This window comes from Barbus barbus (assembly GCF_936440315.1).
Source record: "Barbus barbus genome assembly, chromosome: 15".
In the NCBI taxonomy this organism is placed as follows: Eukaryota; Metazoa; Chordata; class Actinopteri; order Cypriniformes; family Cyprinidae; genus Barbus; species Barbus barbus.
The window spans coordinates 3948504-3972500 of NC_136743.1; the positions used below are offsets into that span (position 1 = coordinate 3948504).

The 23997-nt window shown below is 36.0% G+C and overlaps 2 protein-coding genes across 2 annotated transcripts; both read right to left on the reverse strand.

Annotated features, from left to right (window-relative positions):
* Positions 1-283: 283 nt before the first annotated feature.
* On the reverse strand, positions 284-17486 carry LOC306881075 (activin receptor type-2B-like). The gene is made up of 11 exons (XM_079434975.1): positions 17033-17486; positions 11370-11577; positions 10226-10335; positions 9596-9747; positions 6728-6871; positions 6476-6619; positions 5501-5646; positions 5213-5327; positions 4091-4229; positions 3434-3564; positions 284-2203 (listed from the first exon to the last, which is right to left on the reverse strand). The coding sequence occupies exons 1-11, from the start codon at positions 17073-17075 to the stop codon at positions 1997-1999; spliced, it is 1539 nt and encodes a 512-aa protein (XP_079291101.1). The 5' UTR covers positions 17076-17486; the 3' UTR covers positions 284-1996.
* A 3080-nt stretch (positions 17487-20566) lies between these two features.
* LOC306881521 (gamma-crystallin N-A) lies at positions 20567-23617 on the reverse strand (the record flags this gene model as incomplete). The annotated part of the gene is made up of 4 exons (XM_079435670.1): positions 20567-20702; positions 20966-21111; positions 22160-22408; positions 23597-23617. 4 exons carry the CDS (start codon positions 23615-23617, stop codon positions 20567-20569), a joined length of 552 nt encoding a protein of 183 aa, XP_079291796.1.
* Positions 23618-23997: the final 380 nt, after the last annotated feature.

The following is a 23997-nucleotide window of genomic DNA, read 5'->3' on the forward strand; positions in this document are numbered from 1 at the left end:
TATTGTACTGTTATTTAAATTGTTACTGTATTACTGTAATGCAAGAAAAAATATTTAAACTGAAGTGCAACTGTGAATATATTTTAGGTTAATTTTAGCTGTATTTAACAAACAAAAAATATCAGTATTTTTTCGCATTACAGTAACGATAATTTGGAGGAGATAATTGTTGCTCAACTGTGACATTAATGCGTTAAGAAAAAAAGACCTTTATTTCCTGCAAAATTAAATGTTGCGTAAAAGTGAACGAAGCCTAATTTAGGATTTTTTTTTAAATGTTTTTATATTGTGCCATTTTCATGACATTTTTTTCCATTACCGTAAAAAAAAAAATATTCCTGTATTATTACTCTTATTACTGTGATCCAACAAAAATATTTAAATTGTTAAACACAACTGTAAATATATTTTAGGTGAACTTGTTGTATTTAACATCAATTAAAAAAATATATATATATTTTTCACACTACAGAAATGATAATTTGGGGGAGATATGATGCTGAACTATGACATTAATGCTTTGAGAGTTTGAGTTCTCATTACTGTAATGCAAAAAAAAGAAAGAAGTTATAATCATTACTGAGATGCCAGAAAAATTCTAAAAATCAAACACACAACTGAAAATATATTTTAAGGTACTTATACTTAATACAAATAAAAAAAAATAATATTAATTGTGGGATAGTATTTTTTTTTACATTACAGTAAAGATAATATGCAATGGTCCAAGAGCTTTACTTTCTGCATAAACAGAATAAAGCCTATACTACGACCTTTTTGTTTTTTTATATTGCAACATTTTGTTGATAATTTAGCCCTGAAAATACAACCTTACATTACTGTGACGCAAGGAAAAATACATTAAATTCGTAAAGCACACCTGTAAAAATATTTAAAGGTAGTTTTCTTGAACCAAATTCCTTGAACTAATTTAAATTAATTGATATCTTCATTAAAGTATTTGTTTTGCATCATGCTAAAGATACGCCAAGATGTGCTTAATATTTATGAAAATAATGCCACAGTGCAAAAAATCTTGGCCCTAAAAATAAGCTAAATTTTCATGTATAACTATTTTACGTTTCGATTTTCAGATGACTTATGACCCAGATGTTTCCTGGTGAGATTCACCATACTGCTGAGAACTATTGCTGTAAGAGTGAGCGGTCACACAATCACATGCACAGAGTTTACCTGAGTAGTGTAGCGGATAAACATCACACGCTTTCCTGATGCACCGAAACATTGAGCTGTGATTGAAAGCAAACCTGTAACGCAGCACTGCTCTTCTCGCGGCCGCAGAACTAACACTTCGACTGCAGCTCTTGTCACTCAGAAACAACAAACGCTGAACTGATGGCACGTCTGACTTCAGATACTTCAACACAAGAGGATGCTACATTAAAACCAATCCCGACGCTGCGAAAGGCAACTCTAATCATAACAGTCCCGCTGCCTTCTGCTTCCAGTGTCCCAGACAACTGCCGTCACTGCCGAAAACATGACAAATAACATCCCACGAGACGTTTCCAGGAAGAAAGGGTAAGTTAAAACTAGACTAAAATTCACTGAGTACAAAAAGGACCTTGTGTGCTCTTGGAAGGTTGCGTAACAGTCATCAAATTGTCACGTAGTCTTGATAAAACCAGAGGGTCAAGCGTTCGGATGGAGGTATTCATGGAGTGAAGGCAAAAAAAATTAAAATTTAAAAATGGCATTAAAACCGATGAGGTAACGTGTGCTCATATCCCAGCAGTCTGAAACGATCCCCTGAATGCCCTCTGAGAGTTCGGTCTTCTCGCGTTTGAGGTTTCTCCGTGTGTGCCTTCCTCTCGGAAGAGTACAGTAGATGAATGTGCTGGTGAAAGCGATCCAATGATGCAAGAAGAAGAACTTAAATACATGACAATCCAGAGATCAAATTAGCAGCAAAGTTCACATTTACTGGAGCGATGAACGCAGTGGTTCGCAGTCCCTGATGTTTGGAGGCGGGCGTTCAGGTGCTGGACTCTTTGGGAGGAAGGTCCTTGTTGCTGTCGGACGTCATCATCATGGAGACCAGGCACTCCGAGGTAGACGTGTTGATGGTGTTGGTTGTCTTGGAGATAGTGAAGAGGCGCTCCTCTACGCAGCCGGCCGAAAGTCGCGCCTCTGCGTCGTGGTCCCAGCACTCTTCGATGGTCTCGCACAGCTGGCCCAAACCCTGACCGAACCGCAGAGAAAGAAGTCAAAACTGGGTCAAGATCATTTAAAGGATTTCAAAATTACATTTAAAATTGAAATGTGTCACAAGCTGGATCTGCATGCATAGGGATACACAATACTCTATTTGAACACATGGGCAAATTTATAAAATTATCAAAATGTGCTCAAATCAAAATCAAATGCTTATCAAATCAAAAAGTTGGCAATTTAATAACTAGTCTGATACTGCGTGTTTCCAAGCAATAAATGCAGCAAACTACATCTCTGAATGTGCTGTGAGTTTAACCTAACACAGGTTAGGTTCACTTTTATTTACTCATAATTTTCAACATTTTTGTAGGCAGAAGTTTTACGACATTTCACAAAAAATATCATAGATTTGAAATGTAAGCTTGAAGGTTTGAGCATTTGAAAGGAAAGAATATAAGACATACATATTAGTAACTTCTGTCAAAGAGGTTAATTGTATTTTCTGTTACAATACAAATGCAATTTACAACAGTAATATGTTAAATTATTAAATAAAAATTACTGCAATTTCACTGTAAAATAAAAATCAGATTTAAGAACAAATAATTTTACAACTAATATATTCTTAATATATTATTCTTAGTCTTAGTTTTTGTAAGAATAACAATATTGCCATTACTACTACTACTATTACTAATACTACTAAAATACTAAATTAAAACAAGAAACACATTTTACAGAAATATTTTAATAAATTGTTTTAGGTATTTATTATATTTAGTAACAATAAGAATTTTATTTTACACTAAAACTGTAAAAAGTACAATACTAATACTTATCTATGTCTTAACTTCAAATCATCAAATATTTATTTGGACAGAAATGTCCAGGGAGCCTTTAAAGCTTCACTTTTGTTGATAAGCACTTCTCATTACGAGTTTGAGAAGATGGCTGGTGCATGCTGTATTCCCAAAAGCACTTTGAAGTGACCAAACTCAAACGGATGCAGAGATTAGTTTGTGTGCAGCAGCATTTACTGCAAACCGAGCCGCTCTGAAACACTCAAAACACTGCATCAGGAGCTGCCCACGTGTAAAAGAACACAGCGCTGTGCTTTACTCTGAAACATTCAGTGCATATATTTACTCAAAACACGTCTTTGTGATATGATAAATCGCACTAAACCATAAATGCAATTTGTGTTTTATTTAGTATGTAATTGTGTGGCTCTAGCTTCAACTCAAAAGTACATTCTCACCGGATGTTTGATCCAGCAGTCTTTAAAGACGGGCCGCATTTTCTTGTGAACCACCACATCTTGAAGGTCTTCTAGTGAAGGATGTTGGCCCACCTCCTCCTCAAAGGGCAGCTGATACTCACCTACAGGACCTGAGTGAGACAGCAAAAGCATTAGCTGTATAAAACACACAACACACAGGCATGTGACCAGCTACGAACAAACAAAAAAATGAAAAGCTGAACTATACCATTTTGTACTGTTAAGCATTAAAATTATTATTATTATAGTGTTAATTTTTGGCTGAAATGTAACTTAAAACGACATTTTCTGTTTGTTTAGCAATTTCTTATTTTTTTTTAGAGAAATTTCATAATTCTCATGGGTCATAGATCTTAGGTCAGAATATTTGGAAATCTGTATTAATTAAATTTATGTATGTATGTATGTATGTATGTATGTATGTATGTATATATATATATATATAAAAAAACAACATCTGAATTTATAGACAGAGCTTTCTGATTTAGGTAGTCAATCACCAAATATAAAACATTAACAGTTCTGTACTTAAAATTCAATTCTTATGGTGTGTATTCGATTATGAAACGTTACTCCCAAAATGAAAACTACAGTGCACAGACACACTCGGAGGTCTGTATGTTTGTGCAGACTCACCATCGGAGGCGGTGCAACGAGACACCAGCTCCCACAGCACCAGTCCTAGAGCATACATGTCGATCCTAAGGAAGGAGTCCCTTTGGAAATTAATGGCTCCCTCCAGCACCTCTGGAGCCATGTAACGCCGAGTTCCCACCTGCAGCGGGACAGAAAACAAACAGTTATTCACTAGACAGTTTCACCGCCATCCCAGGGGACCATCATGATGTGCTTCAAATTCTCACTTATTTGAACTTAAAAATGGCTGAATAATCATAAGAGACTGAAAAATAAGAGGTCGTATTTGCACAACTCTTCAGTGAAATTGATATGATCTTGGACTCAGAGCCTCACATTTCTTAAATTTATTTATTTAGCAGATGCCTTTTATTCAAAGCCACATCACAAGCACTTTATCATAAGAGCAGCAATATTTACAGTACACAGTGTATTAGACAAATTAGACTAATGTTCTTTGAATTTGCAGTTATATTTTTTGACTAGGTGTGCGGATTATTGTTTGGTCTTCATATATTCATTCTGAATTGATGCACCAGAACACAAACAAATAATATTTACAAGCACTCCCAGTAAAAAGTTTAGGGTCAGCAATTTTAAGCAAATCAGCAAGGATGCATTAAATTGATCGCAATTCAATTATTTTGAGACATTTTAATGTTTAAAAATAAATACTGTTCTTGCAAACTTTCTATTTATTAAATAATCTTGGAAAAATAATGTATAATGGTTTCCACAAAAATATGAATCAGCACAACTTTTTCCAACATTGAAAAATTAAATATTAGAATGACTTCTGAAGGATCATGTAACACTGAGTAATGATACTGAAAATTCAACTTTAAATCACAGGAGTAAATTACATACTCGTGTATAAAACAGCTCTTTTAAAGTGTAATACTATTTCACAATATTACTGTTTTTACTTCATTTTTGTTCAAATAACTGGAGTCTTTCAAAAACATTAATTTTACCAACCCAGAGCTGAACAGTAGTGTTTCTTGGTGCAGAGGTTTTTATTAGGTAACTTCAGTGCATTAATTCCCATATTTCGCATGGATATGAACAGGCAGATGGACTGAACTGTAGTCAAAGGCTTGGCTTTATCTTTGAGACACTCACCTGGCCGTGTGTATCTCCAGGCGGTTTCCCAGGCTCAAAGCAGACAGCCAACCCAAAGTCTGCGATCACTGCAGTCAAATCAGTCTTGAGCAGGACATTCTTACTCTTGAAGTCTCTGCAAATCACAAACCTCAAATCACCCAATGTCAACAGAGTTCCTCTGGCATATCACTACACAGCAAGAGCATAAAATTTGCACTTCTCTTTTAAACGTACACATCAAATGCTCAAAGATCACTGTCCTTTCAGATCTGTATTGATGCTTGAGCTTTGCTTTGGCTCATGTACCTGTGTGCGATGGCAGGTTTGGGTCCCTCTGCTCGGTAAGGAAGGTCTTCGTGAAGATACGCCAGGCCACGGGACATACTTGCAGAAATATGGCACAACTGAGGCCAGCTCACTGGGTTCCCCTTCATGTAATCTGTTAGTGAACCCTGCAATGCATTCAATTTGGGCTTTTAATAAAGATTATGGCTTTTTTTTTATTAAACTTAAATTTTGGAAGTTTTGGAATCGTTGCTCATTTTCTTCATTTACTTGATACACAAAAAAAAAAAAAAAAAAAAAAAAAGAGCAGCCCACTAAAAAAAAAAAAAAAAAAGTTAAAACCACAAAAAAACACCAACATTTTAACTAAAATTGAAATGAAACAAACCATAAAATTTAAAACTAATTCAAAAACCCTCATTGATACTAAGATAGCACCGGTCAAAAATTCAATACATATCTATAGATACAACTGTTTTTATTTGGTGCACCTTTAAAACATTTACAGAAAAATAAAACAATTCTGAAGCAATGTAGATATGCAATGAATGGAATAAAGCATATGTGCATTTAATTTATACTCTTAATTTAAAACTCTTCTGTGAAACTGATTTGATTTGGGACTCAAAGCTTAGTGTTTCTTACATCCATAAATTCAATTTATTCAAAGCCACTTACAAATGCGGATCATCACAAGCACTTTATCATAAGAGCAACATTTACAATACACAAAGTCAAGTTTCAAATATAAGCTAGATTAGCCTAGTGTTTCTTTAAATGTGCAATTATATTTTGACTTTATAGTGTGGTTTTTATTTATTCATTCTGAATTGATGCTCCCGAACACCAAAAAATAATATGAATTAATATGCATGTCTTTACATACAACAGTTTTTATTTGGTGCATATTTAAAACATTATTTGGTCTATTGTACCCCACAATAGGGTTTTGTCATTTCTCTAGGTACATTTTGGGAAAAATAAACTCTCACTTACCCGTTCATGGAATTCTGTGACCAGCCACAACTCCATCTGAAGGTTTGTGCCGCGTTTTTCTGCTGAGATGTAGAGTAGAATATTCTCGTGCTTAAAACCCTCGGTGAGGTAAATGTCTCTTTCATTTTGCCACGACTGCTTGTCCTGTTAATAAACACATTGTTTCAGAATCAAGTACTACATATACACATCTCATTTGAGAAAAAACACACAAGCAATCCTGTTTCAAAAGCGCATGAGTGGAGTATTTACCTGGATGGGAAATATTTTCACTGCCACATGTTCACTCAGTAACTGGGCCTTCCACACACAGCCAAAGCGCCCTCTGGCCTTCAACTCCAGCAACTGCAGCGGCTTCAGGCCAACCAGAGGAGACGGTGGAGGAAGACCAGCATCCTAATCACAAAAAAACAAATAAAAACTTGTTTTAAAACACAAATAAGAAACAGTAACGGATGAGCTGTACAAGTTAATCAAAGTAAATAAACTTAAAAGGACATAGAGTGTGTGGTAAAAATGTAATCTTTGGGACTAAATTACATCGAACTGCGAAATATACTTGAAATCTTTTCAACAGTCATTCATCTGAAAGAAAAATACAAGCATAACCCAATAATAATATCAGAGTTTAATCTCAGACATATGCAAAGCATGGAGTCGGTAAGATTTTGAAATGTTTTTGAAAACACTTATGCTCACCGAGGCTGCATTTATTTTACCGTAAACACAGTAAAAATAGTAATATTATGAAATATTATTATAAACAAATTTAACTGCTTTCTTTGTGAATATATGTTAAAATGTAATTTACAACTCGAATTCCGGAAATGTTGGGACGTTTTTTTTTTTTTTGAATAAAAGGAAAACTAAAGGAATTTCAAATGACGAGCCAATATTTTTTCACAATAGAACATAGATAACAAATGTTTAAACTGAGAACTTTTACAATTTTATGCACAAAATTAGCTAATTTCAAATTTGATGCCTGCTACAGGTCTCAAAATAGTTGAGACGGGCGCACGTTTACCATGGTGTAGCATCTGCTCTTCTTTTCAAAACAGTTTGAAGACGTCTCGGCATCGGGGTTACGAGTTTCTGGAGTTTTGTTGTTGGAATTTGGTCCCATTCTTGCCTGATATAGGTTTCCAGCTGCTAAAGAGTTAATGGTCATCTTTGACGTATTTTTTGTTTAATGATGCACCAAATGTTCTCTATAGGTAAAAGATCTGAACTGCAGGCAGACCAATTCAGCACCCGGACTCTTATACTACGAAGCCATGCTGTTGTAACATTTACATTTATTCATTTAGCTGACGCTTTTATCCAAAGCGACTTACAATTGCTATATATGTCAGAGGTTGCACGCCTCTGGAGCAACTAGGGGTTAAGTGTCTTGCTCAGGGACACATTGGTGTCTCACAGTGGATTCGAACCCGGGTCTCTCACACCAAAGGCGTCTTATCCACTGCGCCATCACCATCCCCAGTTGCAGTAACAGCTGCAGTATGTGGTTTTGCGTTGTCCTGTTGAAATAAACAAGGCCTTACCTGAAGTAGACGTCATCTGGAGGGGAGCATATGTTGCTCTAAAACCTTTATATACCTTTCAGCATTCATAGTGCCTTCCAAAACATGCAAGCTTCCCACACCGTATGCACTTATGCTCCCCCATACCATCAGAGATGCTGGCTTTTGAACTGAATGCTGATAACACGCTGGAAGGTCTCCCTCCTCTTTAAGGGGTCCGTGATTTCCAACAAGAAAGTCAAATTTGGACTCGTCTGACCATAGAATACTTTTTCACTTAGAAACAGTCAGTTTTAAATGAGCCTTGGCCCACAGGACACGACGGCGCTTCTGGACCATGTTCACATATGGCTTGCTTTTTGCATGATAGAGCTTTAGTTGGCATCTGCAGATGGCACAGCGAATTGGGTTTACTGACAGTGGTTTCTGGAAGTATTCCTGGGCCCATTTAGTTATGTCAATGACAGAATCGTCAGAGGGCCCGAAGACCACGGGCATCCAACAAAGGTCTTCAGCCGTGTCCCTTACGCACAGAGATTTCTCCAGTTACTCTGAATCTTTTTATGATGTTATGCACTGTAGATGATGAGATTTGCAAAGCCTTTGCAATTTGACGTGGGGGAAAGTTGTTTTTAAAGTATTCCACAATCTTTTTACACACTATTTCACAGATTGGAGAGCCTGTGCCCATCTTTACTTCTGAGAGACGCTGCCTCTCTAAGACATCCCTTTTATAGCTAATTATGTTACAGACCTGATGTCAATTAACTTAATTAGTTGCTAGTAGGGCTAGTAGTACTAATATATCGAACGCGATGATCATGTGCATCGTCAGTAAAGCCAGTTCCGTGATTAGTGGTAAACCTCCATTACCTGCTTTCAAATGGAGCGGCATTTAATACACAGAGCAGTAGTTCACTGACAAGCAACGCAATATCGCGTTCGTAATCGCATATGAATCGCCTTCAATAATGAACGTGATATTGCGTAGCTTGTCAGTGAACTACTGCTCTGTGTATTAAATGCCGTCTGAAAGCAGGTGATGGAGATTTACCGCCAATCATGGAACCGGCTTTACTGACGAGATGCGCATGACAATCGCAGGCGATATAATCGCCCAGCCCTAGTTGCTAGATGTTGTTCCAGCGGAATCTTTTCAAAATTCCTTTGTTGCCCCCGTGCCAACTTTTTTGAGATCTGTAGCAGGCATCAAATATGAAATGAGCTCATTTAGTGGATTAAAGTGTAAAATTTCTTCATTTAAACATTTGTTATGTTCTCCATGTTCTACCGTGAATAAAATATTGGCTCATGTGATTTGAAAGTCTTTTAGTTTTCATTATATTCAAATTTAAAAAAACGTCCCAAAATGTCCACAACTCGGGTTGTATTCCTATGATCTAAAGCTGAATTTTTAGCATCATCACTGCAGTCTTCAGTTTCACGATGCTTCAGAAATCATTCTAATGCGCTAAATTGCTGCTCATTTTGCAGAAACATTTCTGATTATTATCAGTGTTGAAAACTGCTTTACAGTTGTGCTGCTTTACAGTTTTGTGGAAACTGATACAAAATTTATACATAGCTGTCAGACCTGGCCGATATCGACATGTCTGTAGGGTGGTTTTCGTTGGTGGTACGTCCAGCAGGCGAGCACCAGGGCCAGACAGAGAATGGCTAAAGGAAGAAGAGAATAAACCAGCACACTCCACAGAGATGGCTCCGGCTGAGGAGGCTGGATCTTTACTATAAGAAAACACAAATCATAATGTCAGAAATAACCGATGAGCAATATAATCAGGTGTAAAATAAAAATTACAGTATCAAACAAATCGCTTCGACTGAAGCCATTATAAAATTATCCAGCTATGGCTGAACAATTTTATATTAATGCACCAACTCTTGTATCTACCATCACCTACAGCTACACAACTAAAATATAATACTTAGAGGAATCATATAGCTATTACAATCACTGTATAAAATCAAAACGCCATGGCTTAAGGACAAGCTTCACCTCTTAACCATGGTAAAATCAGTGTAACATACAACACATTGCTTTATTCAAACTGGCCAATTTAACAAAACACTGAGAATTATGAGTATTCACATGCCAACCAAAGACCATTAAAAGTAGCAAATTTCATATACAGATATTTTTTAGGCAAAAGATCCTAAAGAACGGGCCACACGGCTGTGAGGTGACATATGGAGGCTAGTTTACCTGCAGGAGCGATGGCTTCTGGCAGGTGTATGAACTTCTCATTACAATAGTTTCCTTCACAGCAGCAGAAGAACACCTGCGGACTCTCCTCCGTTGCCACACACTCCTGTCTGCTCTCACACACACACACACACACACACAGAGAACACAGTGATGAGAGGGGAAGATCTAAATTAGTCATAATATAATGGCACTGACAAATTCTTAACTGAATGAATTGCTAAATTAAATAAATCTAAATGTAGTAGTAACTGATGTCTGCATGGAAAGCACAAAACACAAATGCAAAAACACCATCGTTTTCAGCGGTTCAAAACTGTTTACATGTTTCAAATCCTCACTGATCAATATCTAATGTGACGCATTTGCATGTTTTTACAAGAGAATATGGCTCTTGGCTGGAAAAAAAACAGCTTGTTTCAAAACAACAACCATGTAAGGGACACTCAACAGAAAAATTTAAATTAATTACATAAGCTTATATTATAACCAACAAACATGTTTTTTCTTGTGCTTCAAAGCTATTCGGGCACTTTAATTCTCCCCTACAGTTTAAAATAAAATGATTTTATTTACAAACATTGAAAGAACGAATTGATAGCCATTGATTGCTACAATTTGGGGTAGTTAGATTTTAACACTAATACAAAGTGACAGTACAGACATTTATAATGTTACAAAAGATTACCATTTGAAATAAATGCTAAAAAATGTATCATGGTTTCTACAAACATACTGAGAATAAAATGTTTTCAACATTGATAATGACAAGAAATGTTTCAAATCAGCATATTATTATGATTTTTGAAGGATCATGTGACACTGAAGACTGGTATATTGATGCTGAAAATTCAACTTTGCAGCACAGGAATAAATTACATTTTACAATATATTCACAAAGAAAGCAGTTATTTTTAATTATAATAATATTTCACAATATTACTATTTATAATGTATTTATGGTAAAACAAATGCAGCCTTGATGGGTATAAGAGACTCAAAATCATTCAAAAATCTTAAACAGTATGTTCAAATAACTTCTGACTGTTACATTAAATGAAGCCTGTGATAAGACATTGAATTAAATAACTTTGAATTTTAAAACATGTTCTTAAAACTTGTTTGGCACAAGTTTTGATGTTACCTGTCATAACAGTTGAAGTCGTCGAGCCAGCAGCCTTTTTTGACCAGACGGATGCTTCCGGTGGAGTTCAACCAGGAGGCGTAACAGTGCAGCCTCTTGTCTTTCTCCCCCTCACACCTCTCAAAACCGCTCTGATTGGTTTTCTCCATCCGCCAGTTATCATTGTAGTAGACGCACTCTCTAGTCGCCACCTCCGCCTGACTGCCTCCTGACAGAAAACACAGAAAAGAAGAGATTGAAATGTATTTTCTTGACCAAATAGTTGACGATACTGCAAGATTTTGGTTACCAACATTCTTCAAAATATCTTCTTTTATGTTTAACTGAAGAAAGAAACTCATACAGGTTTGGAATAACCTGACGATGAGTAAATTATGAGAGAACGTTCATTTTTGGGTGAACTATGCCTTTAATGCACAGTATTTACATTAATGCATTAGAAAACATGTATGCAAACAAAAGACGTATTGCAAACAACTTGAAAAAAGTTTTGCTTGTGCATCTTTAAAATATATGCTAACAGGTTTGATATTTTCTTATGCAAGAGACATTAAAAGTGTGGCTGGTTTTGCAGTTGTATCTATCCAGGTATTACTCAACAAATAACTGAATTAGAGAATATTACACAAACATTTTCAGTCGCAGAAGATTTTAGAAGATCACAAGCAACATTTGCCTGTCAATGAAAACCTAATGAGATGTTTAAACACTTCAAACCCCGTCATCAGAAACCCCAGCGTGTGTTCAACTAGCCATCAAACCCCCGAATCAAAACACACAGCCACAAACCACACGCTTCATGGGTAGATGATTTAAGACCCGTGCATTGAGTTTCTGTGGTCTTTAAGAAAACCACCAAATCAAATCCAGATGTCGGATCAGCTGTCACAAGGCACATCTTGTCGTCTTCGTATAACCAACGCTGTGCATCACTGCACACATTTGCACAAAGAACTGGGTCAAGGATTGTGAGATGATTACATGGCGTAAGACCCACACAACAGGCGAGCAGAAACACATACATCCTAAGGTCAGACTAAAATGGGGGAAAATAGCAGAATATAACATCATGTTGGAAAGGGAACACAAGCAAAGTGGTTTCTGATCATGCATATGTTAAAAATAAATAAAAACAAAGCCTGACTCTTTAAATTTGATATATAGCTGCTGGCCATCCTTCCCCTCTGCAGCTCAACATATTAACTGTAGGAATTAATTTTTTTACCATTTTTATTTGCTTTCTGTTTTATTTTCTGACAGTTTTAATGCTTAACCATTTTAATGCTTAACTATTAAACAAGCATTTATTTGTCTTTATTCTGTTAGCACATTCTTTGACCAATTATTACTTCAAAATAATTACATTTTTTCAGTCTTATTTTTACACCATTGGCACTGAACCTGATGCGTAACTATGATTTTTTTATCAAACTTTTTTTTTTTGATGTCTTTAACCCAAACCTCAACCTATCAAATATCAGCTACATATTAACTATACCAGAAATACACTGAAAAAAAAAGGTACTAAATTTTTTTAAGGTAAGTGGTTGCAAACAATTTATTTTAGCTACATTTAAATAAATTAAATGTTAAAAGTTAGTCAACTAAATTGTTTATTTAAATGTAGCTAAAATAAATTGATTGCAACAACTTACCTTAACAAATTTAGTAAATTCAATGAATCTTTTTTTTCAGTGTATATACATTTTTATTTGTCTTGTCTTTAACAAAAATCAATGCTCGGCACATTATTTTAAAAAAACATATTCTGTTTTTCTGACACCATTGAACCCAATGATGAATTTAGAATTATTAATCAAGTTTGTTTTTATTCTTTTTATACAATTTTTAAGCACTTACCATTTACAAATAATTAGCTTTTTTTGTTTTGGACACCACTGGCACTGAACCGGATTAATAACCGTTATTATTTTTAAATAACTGTTAACCATCTTTTCTGATGTCGCTTTACTCTAAGCTCAATTAATATTATTGAATTTTTTGTTTTTAAACAACTAAAGACAGTGTTTGTCACTTTAACTGAAAATCATTAGAAATAATTGTGTCTCTATATCTAGGGGAAAAATAGTAGATTACAAAATAATGTTTGATGGGCTACACAGGCAAGGAGGTTAATGCACATTACATACTTCAGAAAAATAAAAAAACAAAGCCTGTCCCTTTAAATTTGAGGTATATTCACTGGCCACCCTTCCCCCCTGCAGACGTGACCCCACCTACTCACTAAAGCACCCAGGATCAAGAAAGACGGGGCTACAGAAGCTTTAGCGCCAGGGTTCATGTTATGAGTTGACGTTCATGGTGCGTTTATTGGCAAAACACTCGCTGATAGATCAATGTATGGATTCTTTGTCACTGATACTGGGTGTCATATGATAAGAGCGAATTACATCAACAGCCCCCTACTTAAAACCCACAGCACTCCGCTTTCCTCATTCTCACACACACAAAAAGTGTATTTCTTCACCCCATCACCACCCCGCAGCTGACACACACACACTGATGTGGAGGGTGTATCAAAGACTCTTTTGTTTTGAAGGGGGTTTCCTCCTTGCAGGGATCCGTAAGGGACTCCATTACAAATCAGCTTTCAGGATAAGAAGATTTCCTCACTGTTCCCCAAAAACGATGATCAAAATCAATACATCAACATCAATAACTGGACAAAGCACAGTGCTTTGTCTACTGGTCAAACAAACAGACTGGACTAAACGTAAAATCAAAAGTGGGAAAATAAAAGCATAATTTTGAATAATTGATACACAACAAATAAAATATCTATATATCTCTCTCTATATATATATATATATATATATATATATATATATATATATATATATATATATATATATATATATACAGTGCCCTCCATAAGTATTGGAACAGTAAAGACAAAATTGCTCTGTTGGCTGTGGAGTGAAGACATTTACAAATATGATTAAAAGATGAATATGAGACAAAACTACTGAATGTCACATTTTATTATTACCCATTTCAACACATATGTTTTACCAAATAAAAACAACAGCACTTCTAGAGTTCATCCCACTCATTGATGTGAGCACAAGTATTGGGACAGTTGAACATAAGGCAGATATAAAAGATTAAAAGCTATTATTTAGTTGCAGATCCCTTGCACACAATCACAGCAGTGAGTCTGTGACCCATAGACATCACCAGACTCTTGGTCTCATCCTTTGAAATGCTTTTCCCAGCCTTTAATGCAGCCAATTCCAATTGTTGCTTGTTTTGGGGAGTTTCTGCCTTTACTCTCCTCTCCAGCTGGTGAAATTCATGTTCAATCAGATTTAAATCTGGAGATTGACTTGGGCAATCTAAGACTTTCCATTTCATTTACATTTATGCATTTAGCAGACGCTTTTATCCAAAGCGACTTACATTGCATTCAAATGACAGTTTTTACATTTTATCAGCTCTTGCCCTTATAAATTTCTATGCCCTTATAAACTCCTTGACTGAACTGACAGGGTGTTTTGGATCATTGTCCTGATGCAATATGAAGCACTTCTCAATGAATCTGGTGGCATTTTCTTGAATATTGGTAGGCAAGATGGTTTTGCACCCTTCCAAATTCATTCTGCTACTGTCATCATACATTAAGTCATCAGTAAGGTTGAGAGAGCCTGTTCCAGAGGCAGCCATGCATGCCCATGCCATGACACCACCTCCACCATGCTTTACAGATGAGGCTGTATGCTTGGGATCATTTGCAGTTCCACATTTTTGCTTTCCCAACACTTAGATAAAGGTTCATCTTTGTCTCATCGGTCCATAAACACAGTTCCAAACTCTTCCGGCTCACCTTTGTGCTTTTTTGCAAACTCTAATCTTGACTTTCTATTTTTGGTGCTGGTCAGAGGTTTGCATCTTGCTGTGTAGCATCTGTAATTCTGTGTCAAAGTCTCCTGAGGACAGTAGATTGTCAGAGCATCATCCCAGCTTTCTGGAAGTTGTTGGTGATTTTACAGACACGTCTTTTAGGATTCATTTTCACAGCTTTTATGATTTGCCTGTCATCAACTACTGTTGTTTTCTCAGCCGATCAGGTCGTTGTTGGTTGCTGGTGTCGCTGGTGGTTTCTAAACTCTTGATTTCTCCATGCCCTTTGTCTTTGCCATAGATGTAATTGACTTCCTCTTTTCTTTTAGCATCTAAAGTGCTTGCTTTTCTCTCAAAGTCAGCTCCCTCGTCTTCATCCTGGTTTGTGTGTGTCATCATCGAATGCAGAAGTAATGGATATAACGGATACGACACATTCCCTGCTTTTAATATCTGAAGAATTAATGCAACAGGACACAGCTGATCGTTTAGAAAGACCTGAGAGGAAACTGTCCCAATACTTATGCTCACATCAGATAGAGGGATCAAACTCTAAAAGTGCTGAACTTCTTAGCTGGTAAAACATCTCTGTGTTGAATCACCCAATAATAAAATGTGACATTCTGTAGTTTTGTCTCATATTCATCTTTTAATCATATTTGTAAATGTCTTGACTCCACAGCCAACAGAGCAATTTTGTCTTTACTGTTCCAATACTTATGGAGGGCACTGTGTGTGTGTGTGTGTATATGTATATATATATATATATATATATATATATATATATATATATATATATATATATATATATATATATATACACACACACATACATACACACTTTGAAGTCAATATATACAAAATAATAGAAAAAAAGAAAAAGGACAACTTTTTTCCCAAACTTTTAATATTTTGTTTTTAGTATTTTTTCGCTTCTCTTCTTCCATTTTACACCAGCTGACCTGATGCTTTTATTACACCTGAATAGCATGCTATTATTATTATTAGATTATTTTTATTTTCCTTGTCGTTTTTAATACAACTCTGTGCTCAACCCATTATTAAACAACTTTTATTTGTTCTTTATTGTCTTTCTGACACATTTACCCCAATGCTCAAGACATGCGTATAGAACTTTCTATATTTTATTATTATTATAAAATAATTTGTAAACATTAAAAATAAATACAGATTTAAATAATAATAATAATTTTGACACCACTTGCACTGAACCTGATGCATTAAATATTATTGTTTTTATTACAACTAATTGTTTGTGTCAAAGTACACCACTGGCAGGCGATGTTTGTCCACAAATTATCACAAACATATTATAAAGAACTAAACGCACTGACAATATAGAAGGCAACAATCCCACCTAAAGATATGAAAAATGCTTAGAATTCTATATATCTGAAGTGTCTTATAAACCTGCAATGAAAACAAACCAATTTGAGAAACCAAGCGTTACATGAAAACATGAGGCGATTGATTGTTTCAACAAACCACCAGCTGTTTTACTTTTGTTCTTGGTGCCACGATGCCTTTAAACAACCAGAAATATCACACAAGCAACTTTAAAACAGCCTACTAGAGCTGGATCAAACCTAAATAACGAAATATCTCAAATTGAGTTCAAAGAATGAACAGCTAATTCGTGCTACATTGGCTGTGTCTCCAAACCTAGTGCGCGGTCTACATAGGCTTCTTGACTGGGTTTAGTAACACATCCAGCCACACTATGATTAGATACTATCGTTTTGATTGAAGACGAACCAAATCTCTGTAAATGAGCGGCTTACCTGTGCACCAGGCGAGTGCAAAAGTCAGCCAGGTAACAAACATATTCCTTCCTTCGAGGATCCTGGCGATAAATGTTGTCCTTTATGCCGCGCAAGCATTTAAGAATGAAATGAAACGCATGAAGGCCTGAGCGCTATTCTTCACCCGCTACAATAACAGCACGAGCTCTTCACAACAACACAGTGTATCCCTCAGACGCGCGCGGATCGGAAACAAAGTCCCTGATGCTGCAAACATCCAGCTTCTTATGGCTTCTCATTCTGACCAGGCGGCAGCAGAGGGAGCGTGAGTTTGGGCGCTTGGAATAGAAGCGAAGCCCCCTTGTGTGTGTCCTGGTCTGGTGCGTGTTTCTCCCCCTCTGCCGGGGCAGTTGGAGGGGGAAGGAGGGACTGACATGCAAAAAGCTGAACGGTGTCCAAAATGGCTCCTGAGAGCCACAGCAGCGGTGCCAGCAGGAAACCCGGATGTTCACCGGGGCCACTGTGGACTCACTGCTGCTTCATCATGAATCCAATGAGAGCAATTCAATCGAGACTAATAATAATAATAATGTAGCCTACTATAAAATTCAATTGCACTCAATATAATTTCTAATTAAGTGCAACATAGGCCTATTTAAAACAATAAATCAATTAAATAAAAAAGAAATTCTCCTATAAACTCGAACAATTATGTTAACTTGTAATATTTTAATTATAATTATATGTGACCCTGGACCCCAAAACCAGGTCAATATTTTGACATTTGAAATCACCTTTAAAGTTAAAGTCCAAATGAAGTAGCAGTGCATATTACTAATAATAAAAAATATTGATATATTTACAGTAGGAAATATACAAAATATCTGCATGGAACATGGTCTTAATATCCTAATGATTTTTGGCTATTGCTACAAATATACCCGTGCTACTTATGACTGGTTATCACATATTTACATTTACACTTTCATTTAGTCATTCAGCAGACGCTTTTATCTGAAGCGACTTACAAATGAGGACAATAGAAACAATCAAAATCAACAAAAGAGCAATGATATGCAAGTGCTATAACAGGGCTGTCCAAACTCGGTCCTGGAGGGCCGTGTCCTGCAGAGTTTAGCTCCAACCCTAATTAAACACACCTGAAGCAGCTAATCAAGCTCTTACTAGGCATACTGGAAGCTTCCATGCAGGTGTGTTGAGGCAAGTTGGAGCTAAACTCTGCAGGACACCGGCCCTCCAGGACTGAGTTTGGACAGCCCTGTGCTATAACAAGTCTCAGTTAGCGTAACGTAGTACACATAGCAAGGGCACACAAGTCTGAACTAATGCATTTAGGTAAAGAGGTGCAGAGCTTTTGTAGGCAAACATTAATGATATATATATTTTACATAATATGGTCTAAATCAGTAGTGCCCAACCCTATTCCTGGAGATCTACCTTCCTGCAGAGTTCAGCTCTAACCCTGATCAGACACAGCTGAACCAACTAATTAGGATCTGAAGGTGCACTTGATAATTACAGACAGGTGAGTTTGATCAGGGTTGGAACTGAACTCTGCAGGAAGGCAGATCTCCAGGAACGGGGTTGGGCAGCCCTGATCTAAATTAATGAAATTAAATACTACAGATGTGCTTATTTGCACTATTTAAACTATATTATATATTTTAAAACACATTCAAATTAGCCTGCTTTACCATTGGACTCGAATATAAAATGTCTAAAGCTAAACTAACATGTAATTAACATAAAATTAACATGTATGTGTTCAATTGTACTGTTCAAACTGTGCTATCTTAGACTGAGCTAAGCTACATCATGTTTCAGATGTTTAGTGAAGCAGTCAGTGCTAAACTCAGGCATGTCAAACGTTTCTTCTCTACTCAACCAATCAACGACACAAAGAGTGAGAGAAACCCCCAGTGCTGCTAGACCCCAGAGGTCACGGCTTTGTCCGTTCTGCCCCCCCGCTAACAAAAACTTCAGACGGTCACATTCCTCCCCCAGACCCCCGGATACTCAGCTGTCACGAACAAACCCAGGATATTCCCCTCGCACAGGCTTTCCAATACAAAGACTCGCACTGTTGCCCAAGCAAGGCACTTGTGTTACCTTGAGCTTAAATGAGCTGCTCAGAGAAGACGCTGTGAAGGGAAGTAAAATCAAACATGCATCTGATCCCAAAAAGTTCACAACAGGTGTCAAATCTGAATAAAAAATATACTCACACTTAGGCCATCCAAAACTTAGGCCATCTGAGTTTATTTCCTCATCAGAACAGATTTGGAGAAGTGTAGCATTCCATCACTTGCTCACCAATGGATCCTCTGCAGTGAATGGGTGCCGTCAGAATGAGACTGATAAAACATCACAATAATCCACAAGTAACACACACCACTCCAGTCCATCAGTAAACATCGTGAGAAGTGAAATGATGCATGTTTGTATCCATCATCCATCATTGAGACGTTTTTAACTTCAAACCCTTGCTTCGGGCTAAAATATGCATTTTCTATCCATAATATTGCTTTCTCCAGTGTAAAAGTCTTCTTGTCTGAGTCAGGAGAGAAATATGATGCACACTTTACAAGTGAAAACGGCACATTTTCAGTACATTTCTAGTTTTGGGTTAACTATTAAATGGTCGTGTGTTATTTTTGTATTATTTTAATTGTAGTTTTTAATGTTTCAATTTAGCTTTCATTTATATTTATATTATTGCATTTTATTTATATTATTATTATTTTTATTTTTCATCTAATATTAATATTTTATTTCAGCTTTATTTAAACGAATAACAATGATTTTTAATAGTTTTAGTTTAAGATTTAGTCACCGATAACAACTTCAAGTGACAGATTTATAATATATCCTACATATGCAATGTTTTTGCAATGCATTTCCAAATTAAAGCAAAGAGATATTTGTGATATCAAAAGTTTGTGTCACATTACCTTGTGAATGGATGTTAATTATATAGTTATGCAGGACTGGCACAATGTGGGTAGTGTTCTGAGGGGCTTTTAGTGTGTGTTGCTATGCAGTTGTTAGGGTGGTTTTTACATGTCTTCTGCCCCCTAGTGGATAACTCATACTCTTCAGCAAGTAAATGCTTAACATTTCCAAATTTTTTGTGTCTGTGTTTTTATATGCATATATTTTATTATATATGTTTAGAGGTAACTGGGAATGTTTTCTTTGAACACAACAAAACGTGAAGTGTTTTTGAAAAACAATAATATGAAGAGAGAGAGAGAGAGAGAGAGAGAGAGAGAGAGAGAGAGAGAACGGCAACTTTTTCACAATTCACTTTTACTTCAACTCATTGCCTCAGTACAAATACAAACTAAAACATACAAGAATATTTCTCTGCTAATTGCATTTTCTTTTCAAATAACTGATTCATCATTGAAATTCCATAGAGATAAAGCACATAGCTGTGTGATTCAGTAATATAAATCAAAGTTCAGGTTCATTTGATTTATTATTTGGGGTAAGTATGCTTTGAAATATTGATTTTCCTTTGAGAGCGAGGCTGTTTTGGGATGTAACAGTTTAGAAATAGTTAACCACCCTGCGGATGGACTGGATGTTGGGATTCTCAGCTTGCCAATCCATAAATGAGCAGTAGTTTCCTCTTTCCACAATGTACATGCGGCCACGATAGTTTGGCTCCTCGTACATGACCCAACTAAACCGGAAGAGAGAAAGAAAAAGAGAGATTTTATATTGTTTGCAATTGATTCTTCTATATGAATGACATTAAAAATCGATGACCATTGATACATTTGTATATCATTTAAATTGCATTATTTTTAAGCTGCCATTTTTCAATCAAAACATGCAAAATAATTTTTTTTTTCTATTTTGTAACTATTCAAGGTTTTTGGGACATTGGAAAAATACTTGATTGCTAATAAAGCATGGTTTGATGTTTGGCCTGGCATAACTTACGCTCCGTCTCCATAGACTTTAATGGAGTTGAGGCAGTTCTTGCTGAATCCGCTGCTCTGGAGGAAGGGACAGTCGTCACACAGTTCAACACACTGACCGGTGAAGTTTTGACCCTCATAAAGCTCCATCTTGTAGTGCTCCCCGTGCTGACAGACACAGACAAGCACATTATAACAGAGGTGAGTATCACATTCAAAAAAATCATTCAGTCAAGAGGTCAGAAGTTTGACCCTTGACAGCATGGACTGCATACTATAGAATAGCACATGTTGTTTGCAGAATGCAGATTTTTTTTGTGCATTGAATACTTGCTGACCAAACGAATCACTGTAGAGTGATTAGTGTAACGTGCAGCGCAATTTTAGTATCGAGATACTTTTCTAGTTTTTATTAATATTTTGAGTCCAATTTTATTTTGAGTCAGTTTTAGTCTGACTCATTTTTTATTATTACATTTTCAAAATATATGTCTGTATAGTTTTAAATTTGTATGTATTTTTTAATTCTATATTTTTACATTTTTATTTCAATTTCAACTCATGTTTTAATTTGAGTAATTTTCTAAACTACAGTAAATGAAAATGAGATATGTTGGCAAGTTGGATTTTTTAGAGTTGTAAATAATTCAAGATTATGCAAAAATACAATTGCAGTCTTTCTGCTTCTGCTTAATTCAACTTGCCATAACATTTACATTACATTATAATACATTTCTTTTTGCAGTTATTTATGAAATTTAATAGACATTTTGGAGTGAAAATTATTTCAAAATAAATTCTACACACTTTTCTCAGTGTAGCTGAAATACATTTAATTTTTAAATATTTTATTTTAAGTAAAGAAAATATTTTTATGGGTTTAGGTGTAATATCGGTTTATTATAATAACCTTGACAATGTGTCCCACAATGCACAATGCAATTTACTGATAAATTATCCCATATAGACATTTAGACATTTATTTATAAATTTAAAATTTATATGAAAAAAAAAGATGCAAAACTTAATTTTTTTTAGTCTGGAGTCCACTTGATTTAAACAATTTAATGCTATCATGCAACAATGCAGCATGCTACTTTTGTTTAAAATTTTTATTTTTTATTTTTCAAAAACGTGACATTATAAAAAGTTGTAAATAAAGGATACTGGAGTATGCTCTACATGAAAATACCATGAAATACCATTTGATCCTCACCATTTTGATTGGCTTGCAGGAGCCCATGTGATCATTGTGGCCATTCCAGCGTTGGAAATCAGGATACTCTCCTTTTTCCAGCATGTACTGCTGTCCCTTGAAATCGGGATGGTCGAAACACACCCAGGCCCCACTCTCCACACGGATGGAGTTCACCCTGTTCATGAAACCACGGTCCTGGAAGTTTTCACAGTCTCCAAACACCTCCAGCCTCTGGCCTGTGAAGCACTTCCCCTCGTAGAACACTATCTGGGAGAAGACGCAGTGACCATCAGAGGAAAAACTCTTGATTTATTGAGGTTTTTGATTCAGCTACAGCCACCAGTGGGGAAACAGACTCTGTGAAACTGAAACTGCATGAGATCACAGTGTGTGATTCATTAATCAGCGTCACACTGCGAACACTTTCCATCTCGTGAAGTTTCTTACTCCATCCTGGCATTAAACCAGCAGAGCATGTGGAGCAAATGTAAGTTAGAATAGCTTGTTTGGGCAACTGCATTAATCATTTTATGGTTTTTCTTCTGAATAATATATTTTAAAATGGCAATCTTAAAAAAAATGAACAACATTCAAAGAAATGAGAGAAAAATAATGCAGTGTGTCACAGTGAAATGTCAAATGTTATCTAGATTTTGTTATATTTGATCCCTAAGAGGAAAGTTGGTCATAACAGTGAAAACATCAAACAAAGTGCAGAAATATACAGTTGCAAGTTGACATCGCCAGGCTCAACAATCATTTTTGTTGCATAAAATGTAAAGTCTTTTTATTTCTTAGTTATGCACATGCATTTGTTTGCCTTGCAGTTCGCCTAAACATGTATTCAACATTTCAGTTGTCAAATTCTGCTTTTTTAAATCTTTCGCCATAGTTATCTAGCAGGCTACAAAGTTGAGGTTGAAATTGCAAAAACAGTTTGTGATAATCAGGGAAGCATCAGTTAGAATGGGCTGAAAAACATAAACATGTCATAATGTCCTAGGGGTTATTGATTCATAGCCATAATTATATTTTGTTTAATTTTTGTTAGAATTCAAATCCATATTTCTTTATAAAAAATAGCTGTTTATTTGATTTTGTTTTATTTCAGTTTTTTATTATTATTTTTTAGTTGAGGCCACATGTAAGAATGCGTACTTGATGTTATTGTTGAGTTCTCCAGCATGGAATGTGTGCACTGAGATATTTAATGTAAATATATGCACTCATTTAAGAGTGCATTAATCTGGGTGTATGAGATTCATATACTGGTATTGTAGGTATGCAAGTGTACATGCAAAACTACAAACTACAGTTGTGCAAATTATGCCAAAAAAAGTTGGTTTGTATAAGTATGCAAAAATCTGTTGCATATTACAAAAGTACAGTATATACATGAAACTTTGTCTTTAGTTGGTCAGCAAATGATAATATACCCTGAAATGTACTACTCACCTTCCCTGAATACTGTGACATTGTTCCCTGCCTGGATCCTGAGTGAGAGAGAAAGAGAAAGACAGAGAGAGCAACGGGAGGGAAAAAGCCGGACTGTCTGATATATGTGGCCTATACGCTCTGAGGTGTTATCGCGAGGTTTTGCCCACAAAAGCGGCACAATGGAGAGCTTAGCGGTTTCTGCATCATGGACAGTTTCTCTTACACTGCTCTGCTGATATCGGAGTTCAGGGGGGCGAGATGCACAATGGCACAATCGATTGTGTTAAAGCTCTGATATACAGTCAGTGTTTGGGTGTGAGAACAACTGCTGCTGCTGCTGGCAGTCCGTCAAAACACAACACAGCTGAGGAACAGAAACATTACCAGAACCACAGAGATAGCCATCCATCCATCCATCC

Coding starts and splice junctions, on each gene's coding strand:
- LOC306881075 (XM_079434975.1), bottom strand. CDS start 17,075: ATGTTTGTTACCTGGCTGACTTTTGCACTCGCCTGGTGCACAG. Junction 10,336..11,369: donor GACTTCAACTGTTATGACAG/GTAACATCAAAA, acceptor GTGTGAGAGCAG/ACAGGAGTGTGTGGCAACGG. Junction 3,565..4,090: donor TCGTTGCACCGCCTCCGATG/GTGAGTCTGCAC, acceptor TGTCTCACTCAG/GTCCTGTAGGTGAGTATCAG.